Source organism: Asterias amurensis, chromosome 13 (genome assembly GCF_032118995.1).
Source record: "Asterias amurensis chromosome 13, ASM3211899v1".
Taxonomy (NCBI): domain Eukaryota; kingdom Metazoa; phylum Echinodermata; class Asteroidea; order Forcipulatida; family Asteriidae; genus Asterias; species Asterias amurensis.
The window spans coordinates 15270317-15294146 of NC_092660.1; the positions used below are offsets into that span (position 1 = coordinate 15270317).

At 37.8% G+C, this 23830-nt stretch overlaps 2 protein-coding genes across 3 annotated transcripts in view; both read left to right on the forward strand.

The window, feature by feature from the left end:
* LOC139946269 (receptor-type tyrosine-protein phosphatase F-like) overlaps nt 1-7960 on the forward strand; it is a 34049-nt gene extending 26089 nt beyond the window's left edge. The window contains exons 17-25 of the mRNA XM_071943890.1: nt 45-132; nt 700-776; nt 1086-1122; nt 1634-1731; nt 2032-2148; nt 2762-2916; nt 4141-4276; nt 5560-5706; nt 6493-7960. Coding sequence (XP_071799991.1) covers nt 45-132; nt 700-776; nt 1086-1122; nt 1634-1731; nt 2032-2148; nt 2762-2916; nt 4141-4276; nt 5560-5706; nt 6493-6567 — 930 coding nt within the window. The 3' untranslated portion in view covers nt 6568-7960. The remainder of the gene's footprint in view (nt 1-44; nt 133-699; nt 777-1085; nt 1123-1633; nt 1732-2031; nt 2149-2761; nt 2917-4140; nt 4277-5559; nt 5707-6492) is intronic.
* Nucleotides 7961-13218: 5258 nt separating this feature from the next.
* LOC139945879 (receptor-type tyrosine-protein phosphatase mu-like) overlaps nt 13219-23830 on the forward strand; it is a 46934-nt gene continuing 36322 nt past the window's right edge. Inside the window, exons 1-7 of one of the 2 annotated variants that reach the window (XM_071943379.1) lie at nt 13219-13281; nt 16265-16379; nt 17218-17271; nt 20139-20279; nt 21312-21617; nt 22853-23161; nt 23550-23684. In XM_071943379.1, the coding sequence (XP_071799480.1) occupies nt 16319-16379; nt 17218-17271; nt 20139-20279; nt 21312-21617; nt 22853-23161; nt 23550-23684 (1006 nt within the window). In that variant the 5' untranslated portion in view covers nt 13219-13281; nt 16265-16318. Of the gene's footprint in view, nt 13282-16253; nt 16380-17217; nt 17272-20138; nt 20280-21311; nt 21618-22852; nt 23162-23549; nt 23685-23830 lie in introns of those variants that run through there. The other variant, XM_071943380.1, reaches the window with a different exon arrangement.

Genomic DNA, 23830 nt, shown 5'->3' on the forward strand with positions numbered 1-23830 from the left:
TGGTGTGATAAGGCTCTTGTTTGTTCTTTTCCTTCCTTCCGAAGGTTCTTTCTACACAGCTGACCCATTCTCGGAGTATCGCCAAAATGAAGGGAAATGCGAAGAAGAACAGATACATCAACATATTGCCCTGTAAGAAACTCCTTTCCATACCTTGTTCTGCACTTTAAAAACGTCTGGATCATTTTGATACAGATATCGGTCCAAACTGACCCAGAAATGGGTCAGGCCCTCACAGACCTGGACGGGATCAATTTGGACCCGGGAAGTTTTAGAGTTTAAATTTTGTGCTTTAACTTTTCTGCTGGTTTTTCTCACACAAATTCCCTAACCTTTTCTCAAGTGTAACATGTTTTTCTTGTGTTAGGCTGTATCAGAACGAATTACTTGTTAATACTGCAACGTAATCTTACAAACATCCGATTTAATAAAGGGGAAAAATTAAGCAAAACTGCATTAAACTGCAATATAATTTAAACTGTTTTTTTTTTTCTGATAGTAAAATATATTTTTTTTTCAAAGTAACGCAATTAAAACTGTTTTTACATGCTGAATTCGAGTTTCTAACACACTATCTTGGAAACCAATTCGTAAAGTGCAAAATGTAAACTATTCTTAATGTCGATGATACTAGAGACATTGCCGGTTACACAACTCACTGTTGAATCTTTGGCATCATTGTTATATTATTTCCTTTAGACGATTACTCCCGTGTTGTGTTGGATGTACTTGAAGGTGACTCGCACTCAGACTACATTAATGCTAGTTACATTGACGTAAGTAACAACCTTCCTTTGACTCAATATCTGCTTAGCATATATTCTTCATTGATTGATATCTTCTTCAGGATGGAGCCACTCTGGTCCCATTTATTGCAATTTTGTTGACATAGCATGCACTTAGACCCCCAAAACCAAGTAAAAACAAGCTGTAAACTTCAAAACCTCGCCTCAAATTATATAAAAAACAACCCCCACACCCCACCCCTCCCCCCCAAAAAAAAAAAAAAATAAAAAAATAAAAAAATAAATAAAAAATCTTAAACATTAAAGGATCACTTATATTTCTACTATTTCTATTTCTAGGGATACAATCGTAAATCAAGATACATTGCTTGCCAAGGTAAATTCTAGATAAAGTTCAAATTCTGATATATTTCCAATAAGTTGTTTGTTGTTTCTAAATATTTAAGCTGATAAAAGTTGGTACAAAAAGAACCAAGGACTTTACATAGGAACGACCTAAACAATTATTAAGACCCTATAAGTTTTACACACTGTGTCCGACGTACCTCTTTGTCCGAATTATGGTCCGGAAAAACCAGCACATCTGAACCATTATGATTGGGGGTCGTTGTGTGCGTTTTACAAAAATTCTAAAAAAGTTGAAATTGGAAAGAAAATATACCTTTTCGCTTTCTTAATCTTGAACAATGCCTGACCACAAACCATGTCCCGTTGATTGGCAAGTTACCAATTGTTTTCAAAATCCTATGTCACACTGTCTACAGCTATAACAAAACAGTGTAAAAGACCACGTCCCAATCGAATCGTCTTTGCTTGAACAGTCCAAATTCAAAGTTTTTCCCCCGATTCGTATACTCTTTAAATGTCTTTTGGGGTCCAATTTGCAGGTCCAAATCAGGTAACTGTTAACGACATGTGGCGCATGATTTGGCAGGAGCGAGTTGGGAAGATCGTCATGCTCACCAATCTGGTTGAGAAGGAAAAGGTAAAATATTTGGTTGATCATCATGGAAACAACACATGTAGGTAGACGCCAATGCGACTACGGAGTTCAATGAAACCATTAAACGGGGTCTTTAAGACACCTGTTTATAAAACAAGTTTCTTGTGTCTAATGCACTTTGTCTTACTTCAAGTGAAAATTTAATTGTTTTGTCAGAATAGTATTGTATAGTAATAGAATAGTAAACTGCTCAGTCCATTTTTGTTTGCCATATAAATGAAGCCAACTTGCATGCTTTACTGTGATTGAGAAATAATGACACTTTTATGTTGTCGGTTACAGGATAAATGTGAGAAGTATTGGCCAGATCAATCGTCAATGTACGGGGAATTTATTGTGACAAATGTGAAAGAAGAATCACATCCAACTTTCATTTTGAGGACCTTCAAAGTATCTAAGGTAAATTGTTCTTAAATGTAGAGGGCACAATAATTTGTAGAATTTGTATTAGTCAAAATAACACTGGAGGCTTTTGCATAATGCGTATCACTATAGAGACAATAACTCAGCTAAACTTAAAGCCATTGGACCCTTTCGGTTCAGAAAAAAAATAAAAGTTCACAGATTTACAAATAACTTACAGGGTTTACAGAAGGCACTGGTGAAAGACTTCTCTTGAAATATTATTCCATGAAATGCTTTACTTTTTGAGAAAACAGCAAAACAATGTAAATTCTCGTTAACGAGAATTACGGATTTATTTTAAACACATGTCAAGACACGGCGAAACGCGCGGAAACAAGGGTGGGTTTTTCCGTTGTTTTCTCCCGACTCCGATGACCGATTGAGCCTAAATTTTCACAGGTTTGTTATTTGATATAGAAGTTGTGGTACACAAAGTGTGGGCCTTGGACAACACTGTTTACCGAAAGGGTCCAATGGCTTTAACTACATTTTGGCAATGTTTTGAAATAAGCTTTCCTCTTATTCTTTTTTTGTTGGCAACATTAGCAGTTTATAATAAACAACTATTTTGCTCTTATGTTGTTTTGTTCCATAATTTGTGGTTTAGACGGTCGTTGAGGGTGAATCGCTCCAGGTCCTGCAGTATCATTACATCGCATGGCCTGATATAAAGCCACCCGACTCTTCATCATTGCTTCAGTTTGTTGGACGAGTACACCAATCAGAAAAGACATATCAAGGTTCTATTATCGTCCACTGCAGGTATTGTCACAACGTCATTCATTACATTCTCTACCCCCCCCCCCCCCGCACGTTCAATTTCTTTTCTGGAATGTTGTTAATTAGCTACACGCCCGGGGAAACCCTTTCAAAGGCTCGACCACCTTTTGAGTGGTTCACAGTTAGTGTCCATGTATGCATGTTCGTGGTAGGACCCTAAAGACTTGACCACCTTTTGTGTGGTCCCCAGTCAGTGCCCATGCAGACATTCCTGCGCGATGGTGCAGCGTTTAGTTGGGCCCACATTTCCTCCGTCTACGACGACCACTCCCCCTCTCCCAACCGTTGGATTGTGGCTAAAAGTGGTCAACTCGACCTTCCCCACCGATGGATCGGTGCTATAAGAGTGACGGGTTCTACTGGACCGCACCCAGGACTGTCGTGGCTCCTGATGAGCTGAACTCCAGAGTCGACGTCTACCAACCTATACCGGTGACAGTGGGCTGATCTGGTGTGGGCTGTTTTTTTTGGAGATGCTGGGCCCAACGTCAGCAATTTCTAAATCTTTTTCAGGGAACTGACTGGGAGGGGGGGGGGGGCGTATATTCTTTAAGCCTCATTAAGGTAAATATTACTCACTGAACCTCTTTTGCTTTAGATCATCTCGAAGGCTTACAAATATAAATCCCCCTCTGCCCAAATCATGCTTTATTAACTGATTAGTAATTTATCTGCTTATTGGTTTATGGAGGCCCTTACCAATATTATTCTAGATGTATTTTGTTGAATGCTTTTGTGCTTTTACTTACAAGGTCTTCGTTTTTGTCCAGTTTCCTAGAAGTTTCGCTGTTGTGCTTTTCAGTGATGGATATCTTAAGTTCATTTGTAGTAAAAACACAATAGGAAGTAAATCTCACATATGCCAGTCGGACGATGACTGCGCATCAACACTTTAAACCGTTAATGTGTTGCTTTTGTTACAAAGGATTTTAAATTGTTGTTGTGGACTTTTACACATAAAATCTGCGGCTTACTTGTGAGGCTTAAGCATAACTACAAAACAGCACGAGTAAATTTAACATCTATTATATAGCACGAGTAAGTTAGGTAGCATACCGTCGACAGTAGTGCACGTCCAAAGCTTCTGAACATAAAAACATAATTTATATTACTCATTGGCTGATGTTTTTTCTGTTTAAATTGTGAGAAATTTGAAAAAAAATTCACTTTTACACAATGTACCCTTTTTGTTTTGTAAAATTGAAGCACTGGAGCAGGCCGCACCGGAACATTCATTGCATTGGATATCTTGTTGGAACAATCTGAAGCGGAAGGACAAGTCGATGTGCTGAAGTGTGTTAGCAATATGAACAACAGGCGGTACCAATTGGTGCAAACCATGGTAAGACAACGAACTCGTATATATAGCTAGGGCAAATAAACGAGAAACAAAAATTGTGTGTTGTGGTTTCTTTTTTACGAAGGTATCATTCCGAATCCCACAAAATCGTTTAGTTCTCTCGAAATCATTTTACCTCAAAGTCATTAAGCTGCCACGGAACGTTAAACACACTTCCAATTCATTGGGGACAGAAAACATTTTCGTGGTCATTTTCTATTAAATCTAGTGAGTACGTCGATGATTTAGGTGGAGAAAACAAACAACAGAATTTGTTTTGAGACCGAACTAAACTGTTTCGTTACAACAAAATGGAACGGGACCAGTCACAAAACGTAGCATCAAAGGAAGTGTTTTATTCCCTCAAACTAATTCAATGTTTCGCTCCTTCGATATTCATAGGCCTATTGTGCTAACCTCCGAATAAGTATTTTGCGTCAACGAAAATTGTCATGGCGACTTCATAAAATTGTAGCACTGCTTTGGTTGCTCCATTGTGTCTTTACTTGTACCTATAGGGGCTATGTATTTTGAAGAACTATTTTACTTTAGTATTGCTGATGGCATAATCTGCAAAATATTTTATTTTAATTTTATTTTATTTGTTTTATTGTTTATTTTATTTTATAATTTAAAGACACTGGGCACTATTGGTAATTGTCAAAGACCAGTCTTCCTATATTTTGTGTATCTCAACATAATGCAGACAATAACAAACCTGTGCAAATTTGAGCTCAATTGGTTTTCGAAGTTGCGAGATATGAATGAAAAAAATTATTTCCACCTCGAAAACTACGTTACTTCAGAGAGAGATGTTTCTCAGTCACAATGTTTTGCATCAGCTAGCTCTCCATTGCCCGTACCAAGTAAGTTTTTATGCTTGAGTAATTACCAATAGTGTCTACTGCCTTTAAAGTAGGCAATATGCTTTTTAATTGATTTACAGTTGTTCATGCTGATTTGTTTGTTTTCCAAATTGTAATTTATTTAATCTATAATGTTTGCTTTAATTTTCTTTCTTTAGATGTTTATATTTTTATTGTTAACTTTGTACATACATATTATGCATAGGATATATGAATATTTAAAATTGTGTACATGTATTGTCCTTTCCTGTAATTGACAGCTCGTCCGCTGTTGGTTTGGTCAATAAATATATATACAAAATCATAAGCGACACTGTGACGATTTATGTTATACGCACTTACTATTTCTTGATGAGAATAGAACATACACTGTTGTGCTTCATGTAAATGTTCCATTTCACTTTTTGTCTTATTGTTCAGGATCAGTATCAGTTCATCTTTGAAACTCTCTTAGTGTCCAGTCAGCAGGGGAGTAAAGTGTTGTCCCACGACCAACAGACTCCTTTAAAGCCGAAAAAGAGTGAAGTGAGAACGGGGGTCAAAATATATGACAACCTGAAGTTACGGGTAAGCTAAACTAATTCTATGTATTTAAAACAGTGTACAAAAAGTGTCAAAGTTTTGGTAAGGCTTAGCGTAAGGCTTAGCGTAAAACATACTATGAACTTTCCAGAGTGAAACATTTATTCAAATATTGCATCACACCAAACACACTTATCTTTTAAAGGACATCAATACAAGGAGTAGACTTGCCTCACTCAAACCATCAAATGATATCAGCAACAGTGATTAGTGAACTCCTTAAATAAGGGAATCAATGTGTAAAATAGGTGCAAAAAATTATAATTGTTAAATGATTTGTTTCAACAAAACACCCCTCCAAGCTATGAAATGGTAAAGCCCTCCGCCGCGCTCGGGTAAACAACGTGTATCCTGTGATGTTGCACAACTGTTTCAGCCGTTGCTCTCGACCAATAGGAATGGATAAACTGTCTTATAAGAACAGGTGCAAGGTCGCGTGTCACGCCCATGAATTACAATTTTTACCGGTTATAAACAAAGGTTTATACACACCCACGTGACGCGCTCTCCACCAATATGAACAGCGAAACTGTCCGGGGTATTTATGATTGGTAGTATATATGATTTTGATTAACTCGTACCGGACTTAACTCATACCCGGGTGAACTTGCACCCAAGTCAACTCCTGCTTCATGTTAACATGTTACCTGTCCAAGTTAAATTAACCTTCTGTAAATAGTTCATGTGGAAACAATCTCAAAAACATTGTAAATGATATATTTCTTCACTGTAACTAAACTAAATCTTACATTTTCTGTATTATTTGAACAGCATCCTACTCCATCGAGCAACATGGGAACTCGCTATAAAGACTCCCACCCAGTCTATGTCAATTGGAAGAAGTAAATGCATTTTATTTGCGAGTTGCCGTACTCCAAATCATGTATCTGATTAACGGTAATAAGGCTGTCGATGCACTGGGGATTTGAGCACCAAATTTTAGTCATGTGTCATAACAAATGCCTGAATTCAAGACCGTTGTTTGAGCTCCTGCATCATTACTCCGGAGCCTCTATATATGTAGCCATTAAGTGTTAGATAACTTGTTATTGATAATGTCTTACCCAGGGCAATATAACGCACAGAATGACTTTGATTGACTTGTACTTTTAATTTTACTAAAGTTGGGATGCATAAAACGGCGCCATTTTCAATATGGCTGCCTCCCAAAATTGGTTGTGCCCATATTTTGGTCTGTGAGACTCTAGATAGAGCCTTAGTTTGGGTGTATAAATGTTTTCAGGGTCAAGGAACCCAACAAGAATAATAGTATTGGGTTATTCAGTTAGGGCGGCAATTTTGAATTTCAAGAGGGCTGCAAATCAAATATGTTTTATTCCGTGTCACGCCTTTTGAGACTCGCAGAGAACTAGAGCTGGTGTTTATACCCATGTTTTAATAAAGTTTTACTAATGATAAGCCTACATTAAGAAAATTAATAAGAACAGATTGAATCTCTTGAATTTCAAAATGACCGCCAATCAAGTTTGCTTGTGCTGCGGGTCAATAACTGCAACAAACACATAGTCATTTTGTTGGAACTTTTTGTTGTAGCCCAATGTAAATAAAACATAACAAAAACTTAGTTTGTATTTAAATGTAATGAATAAGCCCAAGTGGGCCCTCGGTGTTCTACTGTTTAAAGCCATTATACGCTTTCGGTACAGAAAACAAAAAAGTTCACAGATTTACAAATAACTTACAGGGTTTACAGAAGGTAGTGGTGAAATACTTCTCTTGAAATATTATTCCATGAAATGCTTTACTTTTTGAGAAAACAGTAAAACAATATAAATTCTCGTTAACGAGAATAACGGATTTATTTTAAACACATGTCATGACACGGCGAAACGCGCGGATACAAGGGTGGATTTTCCCGTTATTTTCTCCCGACTCCGATGACCGATTAAGCCCAAATTTTCACAGGTTTGTTATTTGATATAGAAGTTGTGATACACGAAGTGTGGGCCTTGGACACCGAAAGGGTCCAATGGCTTTAAACCAAGCCTTTCGTAATAGCATAATATTATAACAACAAGTCAAGTTTGTGATCGCGAGCTTCAGTCTCGATCTCTTTTCCATTAACTTTCATTTTGTTAGGAATAAGATTCCAGAGCTCTGAGTTTTGACTGTGATTATTTTATTTCCATTTACTCACCGTTTTATTCAAGAAATGTTGTCTTTTTTAGGACTGACAGAACCATTGTTAACCGCGACCGTGCTGTGCATTTTGTATAGTGGTAGGCCTATTGTCTGCTATTTGAATTGAAAGATTAAAACCAGTACAGGATACTGTTTTAAAATTACTGACGTCATACTATGACTTTTGCTTTTTTTGTGTTTGTAAATGCTCATCCCTTTCACCTCCGTCGGTGTCTCTATAGAACAATAACTACCTGTTGATAGGGACAAATATCTTAAACTTAGAATATTAGAAGTATCTGTTGAACTTTGTTGGGAAAAAGTATCTTTTAAAAATGACCTGATTTTGTAAGTTGTTGCAAACGTTCTTGAGAACATGTTGCTTCTGATGTTTCTTTGTAACATGATTTATGTTGAATTACCAAACAGATCACTGCAGTCATTCAAAAAACCTTGTACGAACACGGAAACGCATTTCTGGCCTTTTGGAGATCTAAAAGAAAACAGTTCTTTCGTTTTGGATTACAAACCGAAACAAAGTTAAAAAAAAAAACACAAACACACATTAATGTTGTTGTTAGCATGGTTCAAAATAATGTAGTGTTTACATTCAAACCGCCCTCTATTAACAAAACACTGTATACGTCATGTTTCGCCTGGCAAAAAGACGCGTAGTCATGGTAGCTGGCTGCCAAAACGCAAAGGTTTTGCCCTGCGGTATGCGCACGAATCATGTTATGGTTTTCGAGTGACGTCAGAGGTCACATCGTCTATAGGCCTACCATCGACTATTTGAGGGCTCTATGGTCTTAAAAGGTAATGTTTTATTTTTAATGTCAAGTTAATTGCGTAAGTTTAGTGGTAACTTTTCAAAACAATTATACTTTTCTGGACAAAGACATACCTTACCCTCAGCAGGACAAATAAGAAGGTCCGAGTTACACATCAGGTGATACTCCAACTGCTCACTATAGTCTTATCCATATTTGTCTGTGAGGGCTAAGGTAAAATAACACTAGTAAAATTTCACTTTTATACATTTCCAGACGCATAAAGAAATAGATTACTCTTGAGATGAAAGCACGCCATCATAACAACATGAAACAAACTAACTAAAACCCAAACACCCCCAACAAAGAAACTACGAAGATTCAAACGAATACTCAAACTCCGCAGTATTATCGTTATCTTCCAAATTTAAATGATTCCCTTTCACCATATCTACTCTCCACACCACCATTTACTTAACCATTGTGTTGTCATGTGTGTGTTTGTCCTTGTCTTTTTATAAGTAACTATATAATCTAGACCAGATTTCCCCCAAAAAGGCTCTAGTTAAGGAAGTGAGCGGCATTTTTCAGTAAAAGTTGGTAACATACATAATTTAACTAATTTGGGGGTGATGAATCTGAAAATGGTGGATACCAAGGCTAATTTTTAGTCCTTCACCCTGAAAAATCAAATTTAAAACAGAACAGAAAACCTAGCAGACGACGGACTTCTCACGTGAAAAATAGTCAGGTTCTGCTATGGTTCCATATTGATGTTGTCAGGATACCATACAGGGCAGGTACCCGGGTGCAGGTCAGGTATCCGTACCAAACTTTTGATTGTACTGGATAGATCTACGTGTTGTACAACCAAATTGCACTTTCAGAGGGACCAACATGTGCTTTCAATGTCAATTTGAAAGTATTTTAAATGGTGTTTTTTTTCTGATAAAGAGTTATTTATTATTTGAACATAATTTCTCTGTTGTTAAAGGCACAAACCGTTGATTATTTCCGCTTGTAATGTAGGCCAACACTACTTAAACAAGGTTTACCAGGTGTAGTCTAGACTCAAAAATGATACAGAAAATTGTATTGTATATCAACTTTTTAGTGCTCCCTGTTTTTGAATAGGTTAGCATTTAGTGTTCACACTCATGGCTTGAAATTATCTTACTAGTCAAAAAATTTGATTTTAGATGATTTTAAAGTATTTAATCCACAAGTACAGACTCCTACTTTATTTTTGTATGTCAGCTAGGACGGTTTCCAGCAGTGAATCAGTCATGAAAGGTGTGCGTATCTTCGGTCATTTTGTATAAGATAAAACTTTTTGACTGTATAAAAGGATTAAATTACCAACTGTGGTCAACAAGTACCAATTTAGAGTTGTACACGGTATTCTCAACTAGTCTTTGTGGGTGTGTAAATACCCAAAACATAATAATATTAGGCCAAGTAAAAATAGAAAAATAGAAATGTTTAGCGTCCCCGCCCGCTTCCTTTTTACAGGACACCTCTTTTTTTTCTAAAGTTTTTTATGCACATTTTTTTTTTCTTTTTATTTTTGAAAAAGTGTTATTTTAAATGATCTCAGCAAAAAAAAAAAAAAAAATTGAATGTCTTGTCTGAATGCCTTGACCAAACTGTTTCATTAATGTTTTGTGTATTTCAGCAGCAGAAAAAAAAACAGTTGATATTTGACATTCATGGCGACCATCTTGAAATAAAAAATAAAAAGCCCCTCCTCCTTCCTTATTTTTGAGAAACCCAGACACTAAACATGTTTCTTTTTTTACTCGGCCTTATTGTCACAAGTGTAAGCCAAAAAAAAACAGGATCGAAATTGTGGGTGTTTAATAATCACATTTTAGTTACGAAACGGATATTTAAAAATAATAGGCCTACCTCTCAATTGCACCGCTTGCTTCAAAGGAGAAGAAATGGTCTAAGCAACCTTTTTCGCTGGCCATTTTTGTGCTGTAGTAAATTTCTCTGTAGTGCATCTGACCATGGAGGTAGAAATTTCTACCTCCATGATCTGACTTTGTGTTTACGGAGCTATTGGTCTGCGTTCAGACCACCACGTATTTAACAGAACTTTTTCACATCCTGCACTCTCTGTAACCGCAAAACCACAACAAACATTTACCGCCAATACGATCGCGCGCGCGTTTCCCCGCATTTTTCATGTTATAGTCCACATAGGGCCTACTGATAATGAATAAAAGTTTTCCGTTTTACGGCAGCATTTTATGCAGCCTTAAACGATTTATATATAAGGCCTATAAGAATATACTTATCTCTGATTTCATATGGGGGGCAAGAGGGGGGGGGGCAAGGGTTCTGAGCGGGGGGGGGGGGGGGCGCCGGCCCCCCCCCCCTGCCCCCCCCCCCCCTCTGGTTACGCCACTGGGTTTAAGTGGATGCTGGAAAGGATGACATACACTGAAAAGAAGATGCCTCCTTGCACCAGGCTGTTGTATGTGTTTCAGTGTCGTTTCAGTACTACAAGGATACCTTCTCCGGTATACTTCTATCATAACATAACATAAAATCGGGTTTATTTTAGGAAAAAACACTATTGAATTTTGGGAAATATCAGCTTGAATGGAATGCTTTGATGCGTCGATTCCATAGAGGCATTTTTGTAATGTCATGTATCTGTATCTCCCAAAAGGAAATTTGCATGTTTACAAAATTACATGTTTGCTTATCAGTTTCCTGAATGATAGTCCATCTGCATGATGATTTGTGTTTTTTTCGCAAGTCATTATTCAATCGAATTTCAATGTGTTGTGTACTATTAATTCTGTATTTTCTTTTATAGAATTGTCTCTGTAAGGACAGGTATGGGAGCCCAAATACTACAAAACATTTGTTTATAATTTATATACATTGGGTTATTTATTGGACATAATATTAATTGACGGCAAACTGAAACACTTCAAATATCGCTTGATTTTCGCACTCTAAGTATCTTGAACTATTCTGACCCAAAAAAAGCTGACCTACAAAAATAAAGTAGATGTCTATACTTGTTGATTGAGCGGTAATAATGAATAAAGAGATATTTGTTTATTCCTTGTTCTTCACACCCAGCTGAAAAGAGAGGTTGGATTGTTTTATCAATGGAGGGGATACATATTTGGTTGTCCTTTGTCTCTGAATCTTACTATCGACTTCTTGTGTGAAATTTGTCCTTGTGTACAAACACAACTATGCGTTATACTGCCAACAAACAAACAAACTGGATTTTTTTCAATTGTTAGCCTACAACAGTTAGATTGGTTCGTAAACTGTGGAGAATACTTCTTAAAACGAGGGGGAATTGTAATCGAAAAAGCAGTAACTTTAAAATCCTTTAAAATCAATTTGTTTTTGACTGGTCAGTGGTAAGATAGTTTCAAGCCATGAAGTATCATTGTTGAGTCTAGACTACACCTGGTAGGCCTACCTGTTTAAGTTGTGTATATAGACCTACATTATAAGAGGAAATAATCAACGGTTTGTGCTTTTAACAACAGAACAATTATGTTCAAATAATAAATAACCCTTTATTGGAAAAAACACTAACTCAAATACTTTTAAAATGACATTGGAAGCACCTGTTGGCCCCTCTGAAAGTGCAATTTGACTGCAGATCTATCCAGTACACTTAAAAGTTTGTTACGAATACCTGACCTGCACCCGGGTACCTACCCTGTATGGTATCCTGACAACATCAATATGGAACCACAGCAGAACCTGACTATTTTTCACGTGAGAAGTGCGTCGTCTGCTAGGTTTTCTGTAGTGTTTTAAATTTGATTTTTCAGGGTGAAGGACTACAAATTAGCCTTGGTATCCATCATTTTCGGATTCAGCACCCCCAAATTAGTTAAATCAGGCATGTTACCAACTTTTACAAAAAAATGCCGCTCGAAGTTTTTTTTTTTTGTAAATCTGGTCTAGACTAATAGTTTGTGAGCCTGCAATCATTTCTCTTGCACTATTCTTTCTCACATAATACGTATCTAATACACAAATTCGGGCGTCTCCATTCATCAAGCTAGCTTTTAGGGTTTTCCCGTTATTTGCTCCCGACTCCGATGACCGATTGAGCCTAAATTTTCGCAGGTTTGTTATTTTATATACAAGTTGTGATACACGAAGTGTGGGCCTTTTGACAATACTGTTTACCAAAAGTGTCCAATGGCTTTAAATTGGCTTTTTTTTTTGAGGTTGTGACTGTTGTTCTTTCACTTCATAACCTGGGCCCATTTCCGTAGAGCTGCTTAAGCGGAAAAACGATGCTCAAACAATCCCCGCTTAGCAATAATGAGCAGGCTACCAGTCACAAATTGTACATGTTACATGGTATTTGGGCTGGTAACCTTCTTCTGGTTAGCATAATTTTGTTTTGTTTAGCTTATTTTAGTGTTTAAACAGCTCTATATTTCTTGGCCCTGGATTAATCGAGCACTGAAAGGAAACAGTTGGGGAAAACATAATAGATTCGTAACCAAGATCCTATTTCACTTTAAATGTTATGACAACCCTTTAGAGGGATTATATAGACCATTACTCCACTTGCTGGCAATCGTGACACACCAATCCCGTCTGAGCTTCACGCTTCTAGTCGTCATACTTTATGGTATAAGTCAAGGTAGGGGTATCAACTTTAAAAAAGTTTTAGAACCGATAGTAGGAATCAGAAGAAAGCAACCAGAAAAAAAAACCTAGTTTTGAAGCAATGGTGACTTTTTACAACTAGTTTCCGGCACTATTCAGTAACTCTATTTGTGTATGTTTACATACACGATTGCACCTACTAGGTTGTCGCTATAAATAAGTGGTCAGGTAGAGTTGGTGAGTAGTAGGTTAACGGTTGGGCCTTTAAGGTTGGATTTTCTATATGTAGGACGACAATTGCGTTTTATTCTCTCGTCAATATACTATTATTACAAAAACGATAGTACAAACAGCACATCTAACAGCACCAAACGAGTTGGAACAGGTTACACTAGGCTATCTGTACATTCATTGTTAACTTGCATGTTTCTCCTTAAAACTAGACATATCAGTACATCTATACTATAATAGCGCTTAAATTGCATGGGCGACGCCATTGTTTTCACGTGTGGCATGGTGCCCGCACCTTGCTGAAATTGATGCGTACCGCGAGGTACCCGCGGGTTGGGGGGTTGCGTTGTTTTTGACGTCACAGTCAAAGCGCGATCGTGTAGTAACTTCGGGGTTGGTTCCCCTAGGGTTGTCAGGGGCTCTGCGTTGTTTATTGACCCATTTCACCTGAAGTCATCATCAGAATAATCTTGGATGCGCAAATTTGGTGGTCAATGTCAACGTGTGTTATTCAGAGCATCCTTGCTCTGTGTTCAGAGAAGTGCGCATTTTAGTCGACGCGACGTTTACACGTATAGAACACCAACATGGTGAGCGTGGTATCAGTTGCCGCGTGTGACGTGACGCGCGTGCAAGGGGTCAATACCCGTCAGGCGTCATAGATGGGACCGTCAAATAAAAGGAAACGGGAAAAAAGACGGTCAAGTGTACGATAACTTCACAAAGCACTAAAAGGTTCGTCGTGACTCAGAGTGTCCCTCCACTTATCCCCCCCCCCTTTTCACTACGCTACTTGCAGAATTAACGCAATGATGTCTAGCGGGTGCCGCGACGGGGTATAAAGGAGCAAGTGGCACGCAAAGAACAATGCCAATGGAACGGTGGAATGGCAAACAAATTAACTGGGCCGGGGATATAATAGGCCTACTGGAAAGGGAAAAAAAGACTTATAAACAATACTGGATAGGAAAGTAATAAACTGAACGTGAAAAAACCAAAAACGAAATGGGACTGGGAAAGAACCACTAGCGGGACCCGCGCGGCGGAACGTGATGGATGGGAGATCGACAAATAATGAGAAACGGAAAAGAAAAAGAACCGAGCAAGTGTATACGAATTCACCCCCCCCCCCGTACACAACGCTACATTTGCGGAATTTTAAACATAATGATTTCTAGCGGGGTTGCCGCATGAAGTTCAACTCCATGTTGAAAAGGCCTAAATCCACGGGAAAATGGCTAAAACTCCATCCATGAAGAACAAAATTATTTTCTTTCCCTTTCCAAAATAAATTATCAAAATGAGAACAGCAAGTTCATTGTTTCACTTTAAATGCCGATCAAAAAGTGGTTCGGATAAATCACGTGATCTAACTCTTTTAGAAAAGATGTTCCAAAAATCAAAATGTTATGTTTGTTTTTAACTTACCTATTCTAAGGAAATCTTCAAAGTCATGTTTGGGTCTGTTTTCTCCAGAAGACGATCAGAGCATACTGATCGAAACGTCGAGTTGAAACCAGCGGTTTCAGAACCACCTCAACTCATTACAGCTAGTCATAACATGGTATTACCGCAAACCTTTTCATATCGTATTTCCACCATGAAAAGTTCAAATTCTACTGGGTCTATCTTGTTGCCGAAAAATCCCAACAATGTCGGCATATCTCTTTTACACCAAACCAAACCAAACTTTGTTTTACATTTGCCGTGATCTGATTTACCACTTTGTTGTTATATACGTGATCTTAATTAATACGTCGGCAGCGCGTATACGAAATAATGAACAAGTTCAAGTGTGCACCATGTTTAACTTTGACTCGAAGCCAGGCTGGTTGATCATTGGTTGACCACTATATGGACCATAACCAGTCGCATGACCAAGGTTTTTTTCTTGGTCCCGATAACCTGTTCCATACTAGCATGTGTAAAGTGCAGAGGGGAACCAGTGACACTCAAACGAAAAGGCAATGGCGTGTTGAACACCTTTGTACCGATGGTTGACTAAACTTCAATACGAGTTGTTCGAGTGAGTGCGTCACTGTGCGTGGGCGTCTGGTAAATAGTAGACTAATTAATGTAGGCATTCGAACCTGCTCTATTGTTACATACCTTAATCGTAATAAAAGTCAAAATAAGCCTATACCAGCCACACAATGTTAATTTAAGTCAACTGTAGCAGAAACAGTACTTAGCTTTAACATTGTAACGAACTTCTCCATCCATGAAAGACACAACTGCTCCGGTTTCACTTCTGTATCTTAATATTTATCAATAAATGAGCAATAACAAAGGGAAGAAGTACAAGAAAATACACGAGTTCATTGTTTCACTTTGAATATTTGGCATCAATTTAAACACTTGGAAGACCAAGCAGTTGTTCATACTAGCTGGCAGCCATATAATGTCAGTATTTGTTTTTCAATACCTTTCAATATTTGTGTTACTGTCCCTTTAAGAGCTTCATTGTTAATTTAATTCAACCACAGCGCGAACGGCGCGTAGCATTGAATTATGGTAAACCACAATTGAACCATTCTTATATTTAGCGCATATCACAATCACAGGGAAGTCTCTATGCGCTTTGATATTAAAACATAAGGGAAATAAAAGTGAATATAGAGAAGTGAAGCAATTACAAATTCAAAATTTATATCCAAATAGGATACGACTGTTTTTCTTTCGCTTCTTAATCTTGTTTAAAAAATAGGTGCAAAAGGAAAAAGTATGGGAAAATAAATGATTGCGTGTTAAAAAATATGTTCCTTGTTTCACTTTGGTTGTTTGAGGCCTTCTATAAATACTGGGACGACCAAGCAATTGTTCCATTTTGACTGGCAATCATGGCAAACCAGGTTCATCTAAGCTTCATGCTGCTCGTCATACTTTATGGAGTTCTTCAAGGTAGGGATTACTATTATTAATATTAAAAACAAAATGGCACATTTGAATCTAAAGTCTAAATCCTCAAAAGTCTAAATCTATTGGTTTACACACTTTCACTTAAAGGCAGTGGACACTATTGGTAATTACTCAAACTAATTATCAGCACAAAACATTACTTGGTAACGAGTAATGGGGAGCTGTTGATTGTATAAAACATTGTGAGAAATGGCTCCCTCTAAAGTAACGTACTTTTCGAGAAAGAATTAATTTTCCACGAATTTCATTTCGAGACGTCAGATTTATAACTTGAGGTCTATCTCGAAATCAAGTATCTGAAAGCACACAACTTCGTGTGACAAGGGTGTTTTTTGCTGTCATTATTATCTCGCAACTGCGATGACCAATTGAACGCAAATGTTCACAGGTTTGTTCTTTTATGCATAAGTTGAGATACAGCAAGTAAGAAGACTGGTCTTTGACAATTACCAATAGTGTCCACTGCCTTTAATTTCAACTGTAGTCTTACTGTGCAATTTTAAACATGAGAAAGATTTTTGCTAAAAGTTCTGCTTATGTAATGTGTACTCCATTGCAGTTCATTTTAATTGTAATTCTTTTCTTTCTTTTTTTCGTTTAATGCTGTACCTGTTTGTTTTTTTGTTTTTTATGTTTTTCTTTTTTGCTTTAGTATCCCAGAAATTATGTTGGCATAATATCAACGACTCGGCATGTAAAGTATCATGTATTGCTAAAATTATAGTTCCATCGAAATATTTTTTCGTTCGAAGGAATATATGTATTTCTTACCCCTGCATTATGTATTGACTTCGGAGAGGTTTGTTGTTTTGTTTTGCAGATCTGCAGGGTCACAGTTGTGCTGCCGAGAACCAAGGTCTTAATAGCACAAAAGGTATAATATTATCATCTTATTATCATTTGCAGCAATTGTAAAAGCATGTTTATTTACACGAAATCTAAGATGATTTGGGAAAATACCGAATTGATTCGTTCTTTGCAAGAGTTTGTATATTTTTTATATTATAGAGATTTTTTTACAAAACTTCAAACTTTTTGCCAATTAAAATTTGCTTCATCTGTTTCAAGCATCAGTAAAGAGAGAGGGACGGGAAGGTGAGAGACGGTCCTCTACTTAATAAAGGACGAGCATTCGCCAAAATACATGTCAATAAATGGAACATTTAATAAGCCAATGACGTTTATATGAACATCTCACAGGTTTTTATACTTCCAACCCATAGAAAACATACAAAAAGTTATAACACTACAGTATACACTACATGTAGCCTACATAATGCAGTGCACGAAGTTCACCAAAAGGTCAGCACACACAGAGGCTAATGGACGCACGTGTGTGACAGTGCCGCCTGGCATACACACATGGTTTTACCAATAAAACGATCCAAATAGAGAGCTACAAAATCACAATAATTTGGGCATTAATGAGGGTAAAAACACAGAATAATACTCACAAATATCTCTACAACTCTATTGATCCCATATAAATAGGTTTTTGGAGCATGGCCAGAGCCATGCTCCCTATAAAAATAGAGAGAATCACAGCCCAAATAAATTAGTTGCTCTTCCAAGTCGAAGCTATAGAAAAAAAGGAGTGATTGTCACGTGACAAAACCAAAAGTTAACTTTGAACAAATCCAACAATGAGGGCGCACTTTGGATTCCTACACATCGATGACTTGATAGATTGAGATATATTCAAGCAGTGGACACTTGTTTTTATTTTTATGTTTATTGTTATGAAATGAGTACAAGCTGTAATAATCCATTATTTTACCCAGTTTCCCCGAAAGGGAGTGGACACTATTGGTAATTACTCAAAATAATTGTTGGCATAAAAACTTACTTGGTAACGAACAATGGAGAGCGGTTGATAGTATACAAATATTGACTGCTTCGAGTGCTATGGTTAAAACTATGACTCCCGAGGTGATCCCCGGAGCGTTCTATTTTCCCGAGGCGAAGCCGAGGGAAAATAGAACGCTCCGGGGATCACCGAGGGAGTCATAGTTTTTAACCATTGCACGAGTAAAAGCAGTCAATATTTGTTTTATAACACCCCAAACATTTCTAAATACTGTACTATTATTATTAAGTTACAGACCTGAATGCTACAATCCACGGACGACGCGAATACAGATTGCAAACACTTTTGCTGAATGTGTTGAATGTCGTGTCGTGCAATCCGAAATGGTTACAGACTATTAATTTATCATCCTCGTACACGCAACGGACGTCTGGGTACTGCACGCCGTGTGCTAGTCTGTCGGACTAGCGCACGGCGCCATGTGCTAGTCTTCGGACTAGCGCATGGCAAACCGACGGCCGTCGTGTAGCAAAACTAAGACATGTCATGTGACGCGCTCTAAACCAATGAGCAGGCAGAATCTTTGCAAGGGGTGTTATAATATAAAACATTGTGAGAAACGGCTCCCTCTGAAGTAACGTCGTTTTCGAGAATTTCTCGCTAAAATATTTGAATTTGATTTCGAAACCTCAGAATTTGAATTTTGACGTCTCGGATTCAAGTTTCTGAAAGCACAAAACCTCGTGTGACAAGGGTGTTTTTCTTTTATCTTGCAACTTCGACGACCAATTGAGTTCAAATCTTCACAGGTTTGTTATTTTGTGCATATGTTGAGATACACCAAGTGAGAAGACTGGGGTGGCTTTCACAAAGGTAGTCCTAACTTAGGATTACTCCTAGGCAATGCTAAGAGATAGGACTGGTCCTAAGTTAGGATGAGCTACTGGTCCTAAGTCCTATCTCTTAGCATTGTCTAGGACTAGTGGGGACTACCTTTGTAAAATCCACCCCAGGTCTTCGACAATAACCAGTGTCTTTAATTAGTGCCCAGTGTCTTTAAGTGTGTGAACAGATATAACTGTGAACAGAAGTGTCACACTGTCCAGACGTGCTGTCTTGTATTATAACAGCAGGTCAATGCAATGTCAGCTGTGCACCAGGATATAGTTAAACAAAAAGCCAAGTTATGAATTAGGGAATAGACCTTATGCATTGACTTCATCCAGCCGCCATCTTTGAGGTCAAACGGTGACGAAACAATCATAACGCACATAGATTGACCAATGAACAATCTCCTTTGGACCTCAATGCGGGGGCGCCGTACTGAAATGACGTCATGTGCATAAGGTCTATAACAGTGCGAGTACCCGAGTCTTCACTGCGTGGTAATGACCGGGGCCCAATTTCATAGAGCTGCTTAAGCAAACAATTTTGCTTAAGCAAAAAATTAATTGCTTAGTAAAATCAGATTACCGGCCAAGACTCCACTCAGTTGTTATGCTAAGTAAACAACAGCTAAATACTAGTCATAAGCAATGTATATGGCATGACATTTATGCCAGTAACATGTGTGAAACAAGCGAGCTATTTTCTAGCTTAAGCAAATTTTTTGCTTAAGCAGCTCTATGAAATTGGCCCCTGTGAAGTGCGCGAAGTTGCAATGAAACTAATAGGGATATAAATAAGCGTGCGATACAGTACAACGCGCAAGGTTTACACAATGTATGCTGATTTAGTGGCCACTTATTCGCTATTTTCCAAAGCCGGTCTTTATACCACCGTTAACACTCCCACACGTGACCGGGTTTTGACCAATCAGAGACTTGAAACCGTCCAAGGTATTTATTAATGGATTATAACATCGCTACACAATACAACAATATCAATATTTTTAGTTTTGCCATCGTGTGAGAAACTACTGTTCTTCTATGCAGAACCTATCTGTGCTGCAGGGACGTTTGGTGTTAACTGCAATCAGACTTGTCACTGTGCTGACGGTGGTTCCTGTAATACAGAAACAGGTAGATGTCGCGATGGGAAATGTGATCCTGAATTCACTGGGACTAATTGCCAAGGTATTTTATATTTAATTTAATATAAAACTATGCCTCTTAGTTTTGGCCCGTAGTCACTCAGTGACGCTTAATGCTCTTCGATGTCAACATTTTCCTTAATATCACCATGTAATGTGCTTTAATGCAAAATCAGGAACGCAGTGACTAAACCTATTCTCGTTTCGATATCTGCACTGGGTTCTTTAATGTGCATATAATACATAACACACAGGACCAATGGATTTACATCCCATACAAAAAAAGACAGAAATAATGGTGTCACGACGGGGAAACATCGTCGGTCGCACCACGAACTCACCTAACTCGTTCACTGTTTTAAAAAACGTGTTCAGAGAAAATCACGATTGAAGTTGCACTACTTTTGAAACTGCTGTTTCGGAGTCTGCTTACCAACTTTATTGTATTATTTTATGACGAAAACAAAGCTGAATACTTTATTCATACAGAACTATCAATGTGTTTTATTCCCTAAAACTATTTTAATAAGTAATTAATTCCTAAACAGATAGGTCACTTTGTGAAATTGAAAATTTCATTTTTGCCTGCAGCGCGCTGTGTACAAACCAATACGTAATAGAGACCTATCGAGATAGGTCACTTTGTGAAATTACTACGCTCCCCAGTTAGGTCACTTCGTGGCGCGAAAATTTGCACGCGCGCCATAATCGCGCGCGCTGTAGCGCATAGTTTAACCAATGACAAAATGGCAAGTCCAGCGATGCGTCGTTTATACTAATTAGTGTAATTACCAAACTATTACATATTAGGCACTGAAACTTGCTGATAATGTTAACAGCATTGAATTTGTCAATAATTTGTTTTAAAACAAATTTGCGAAAATGTGTGATTTTGTGTCAATTAGGTCAGTTCGTGGTGTGACCGACGACATGTGAACCCACACTCTGCTGGACAAAGAAGTCAGTAAAAAACTACCAAAAAGGAATGACTCTCTTCTTTTTAACATTTTAGCAATGTCAATTCCTACACCTGTTTGATCGATCAATCAGAGATTCATCCTTTATCTTATTTCAGAGTGCAGTTTCGAACCTCAGGGGATCGGCATGTACTCAAATGAGGATGTCACTTTTACTAATCCCAATATCCACTGGAAGAAAGTATCTTGCGATACCAGTGGTTTTAACATTGAGAACTATACTCTGAGGATAACGAAACCTGAGACTGATGATGACTTCGAAAAACTAATGAAAGTCGAGGGTACTACCAGTGTTAACGTCACACTGTCTCCCTGTACGACCTACTCATTTCAAGTTGCTGCTGAATTACGTAATGGAACTGGTCGTTATAGTATTTCAATAGTTTTCAAGACTTCATACAAGGGTAATTATAACTGAACTTGAGTTGTGTTCAACCTCCTTCACAAGCATTCTTGCTGATAGCCGTGCAAAATGTGCAATCGTCCGCCATGTACGAAGTGTGTATAGCGACTGGAAGTAAGTTTGTTTGGAGTGCAACAGTCGTGGGCAACCGTATTACACACACACCCCCACCGGGCGAGACGTTGCCGCCGAGTGTGTATAGGCTACATATACACGGCGGGCGATTGTGCGACTATCGCTTAAAATGGGAAGGAGGTTGAATTAATTAACAAACGGCACGTTAGCGTGCCGTTTGTCAATTAATTGTTTAGCGTTTGTATGGTTTGTAGACCATGATGTGTGCACATTTTGTTATGGTTTATAAACCGTGATTTGTAAGTGCACATTTGGTTATGGTTTATAAACCATGATTTGTAAACTTTGATGCCTCAATTTTCATGGTCAATAAACCATGAGTTTGATGCTTCAGTTTTCATGGTTTACAAACCATGTTTTTAAGATGCCTCCGATTTCATGGTTTATAAACCATGATTTTCATGTTTCAATGTTCATGGTTTATGAACCATGTTTATAAGATGCCTTAATTTTCAAGGTTTATAAACTATGTTTTTTAAACCATGATTTTCATGCTTCAATTTTTATGGTTTATAAACCATGATTTTCGTGCTTCAATTTTTATGGTTTATAAACCATGATTTTCGTGCTTCAATGTTCATGGTTTATAAACCATGTCTTTAAGATGACCCAATTTTCTTGGTTTACAAACCATGATGTGTAAACCATGAATTTGATGCTTCAATTTTTATGGTTAATAAACCATGCTTTAAAGATGCGTATATTTCCATGGTTTATGAACCATGATTTATAAATGTTTATTGCATGTTAATGGTTTGTAAACCATAAACTTACACGCAACAAATACTACTGGTATGTAAACCACAAAAAAGATTTGGCAACACTTTCTATGGTTTACATCTAATTGCTATAAACCATGGTAAAAACATGCCTCAAAAGTGCCAAACAATAATTAATGGACAGGCGGCGCGCCCCATAGTGATAAAACAAAGGTTTGTTATAAGTTCACGTGAAAGTTTAAGCCAAGGGAACCTGACATGAATCATTCGCTTGTAAATGTACATAAAGTATCAATATTGAAACGAGCCATAACGAGGCATGGTTAAGGAAGTGCCCAATTTCAACATGTCATTAACCGTATGTTAATATTTATGGTTACAGGCCCTGATGCTGTTGCCAATCTAACCAATCAGATCGAGTCTGCTAATCTGTCGATGTCATGGACTGCCCCTGGTAGTAATCCGGACAATCCATGCCCTGCTACCGGCTATCTGTTGACATATGAACTTACCAAACCCGATGAGCACCGTCAGAACGACTGTGAGCTAACTAAGTCGTTAAATACAACCGACACTGCAATAACAATCGGTGGACTGAAGGAGAATTCTACGTACAGGGTAAATGTAACATCAGCAAATAAAGCTGGACTTGGTGGAGTTGTCTCTGTCATTGTGACTATTGGAAAAACAGGTGAGTTGTAATTTATTCAGCTTTATCAGCAATTGTTGTCACCAACATTGTCTTCGATCAATGTACAGAAGAAAACAAATACCAAATGTATAAAATGTAGAGTTTGGCAAAGTTTTATAATGCATCTTAGAACCCTCTTTGCTGTTTGTGTTGTTCCCACGTCATTCTTGGGTTTGCGAGCACGAGGTAAATTTAACATCATACAGCCGTACCAACTGTCTTGCATTATAACAGCAGGTCATTGCAATTTCAGCTGTGCACCATGGCAGGATACAGTGAAACAAAAAGCCAAGTTATGAATGGATTATAACATATTGCTACACAATACAACAATATCAATATTTTTTTAGTTTTGCCATCGTGTGAGAAACTATTGTTCTTTGTACAGCTTTCTGTGCTGCAGGGACGTTTGGTGTTAACTGCAATCAGACTTGTCACTGCGCTGACGGTGGTTCCTGTGATACAGTAACAGGTGCATGTCCGGATGGATGTGCACCTGAATTCATTGGGACTAATTGCCAAGGTATTTTATATTTAAGTTAATACAAACTAGTTATATCAAAAGGTGTCCTCTGGTTGCATTTTTGGTCCTCTGGTTGCATTTTTTGGCCCAACATTTTCCTTATCCCCATGTTATGGTTTACAATGCGTGCTTTAAAGGGACACACC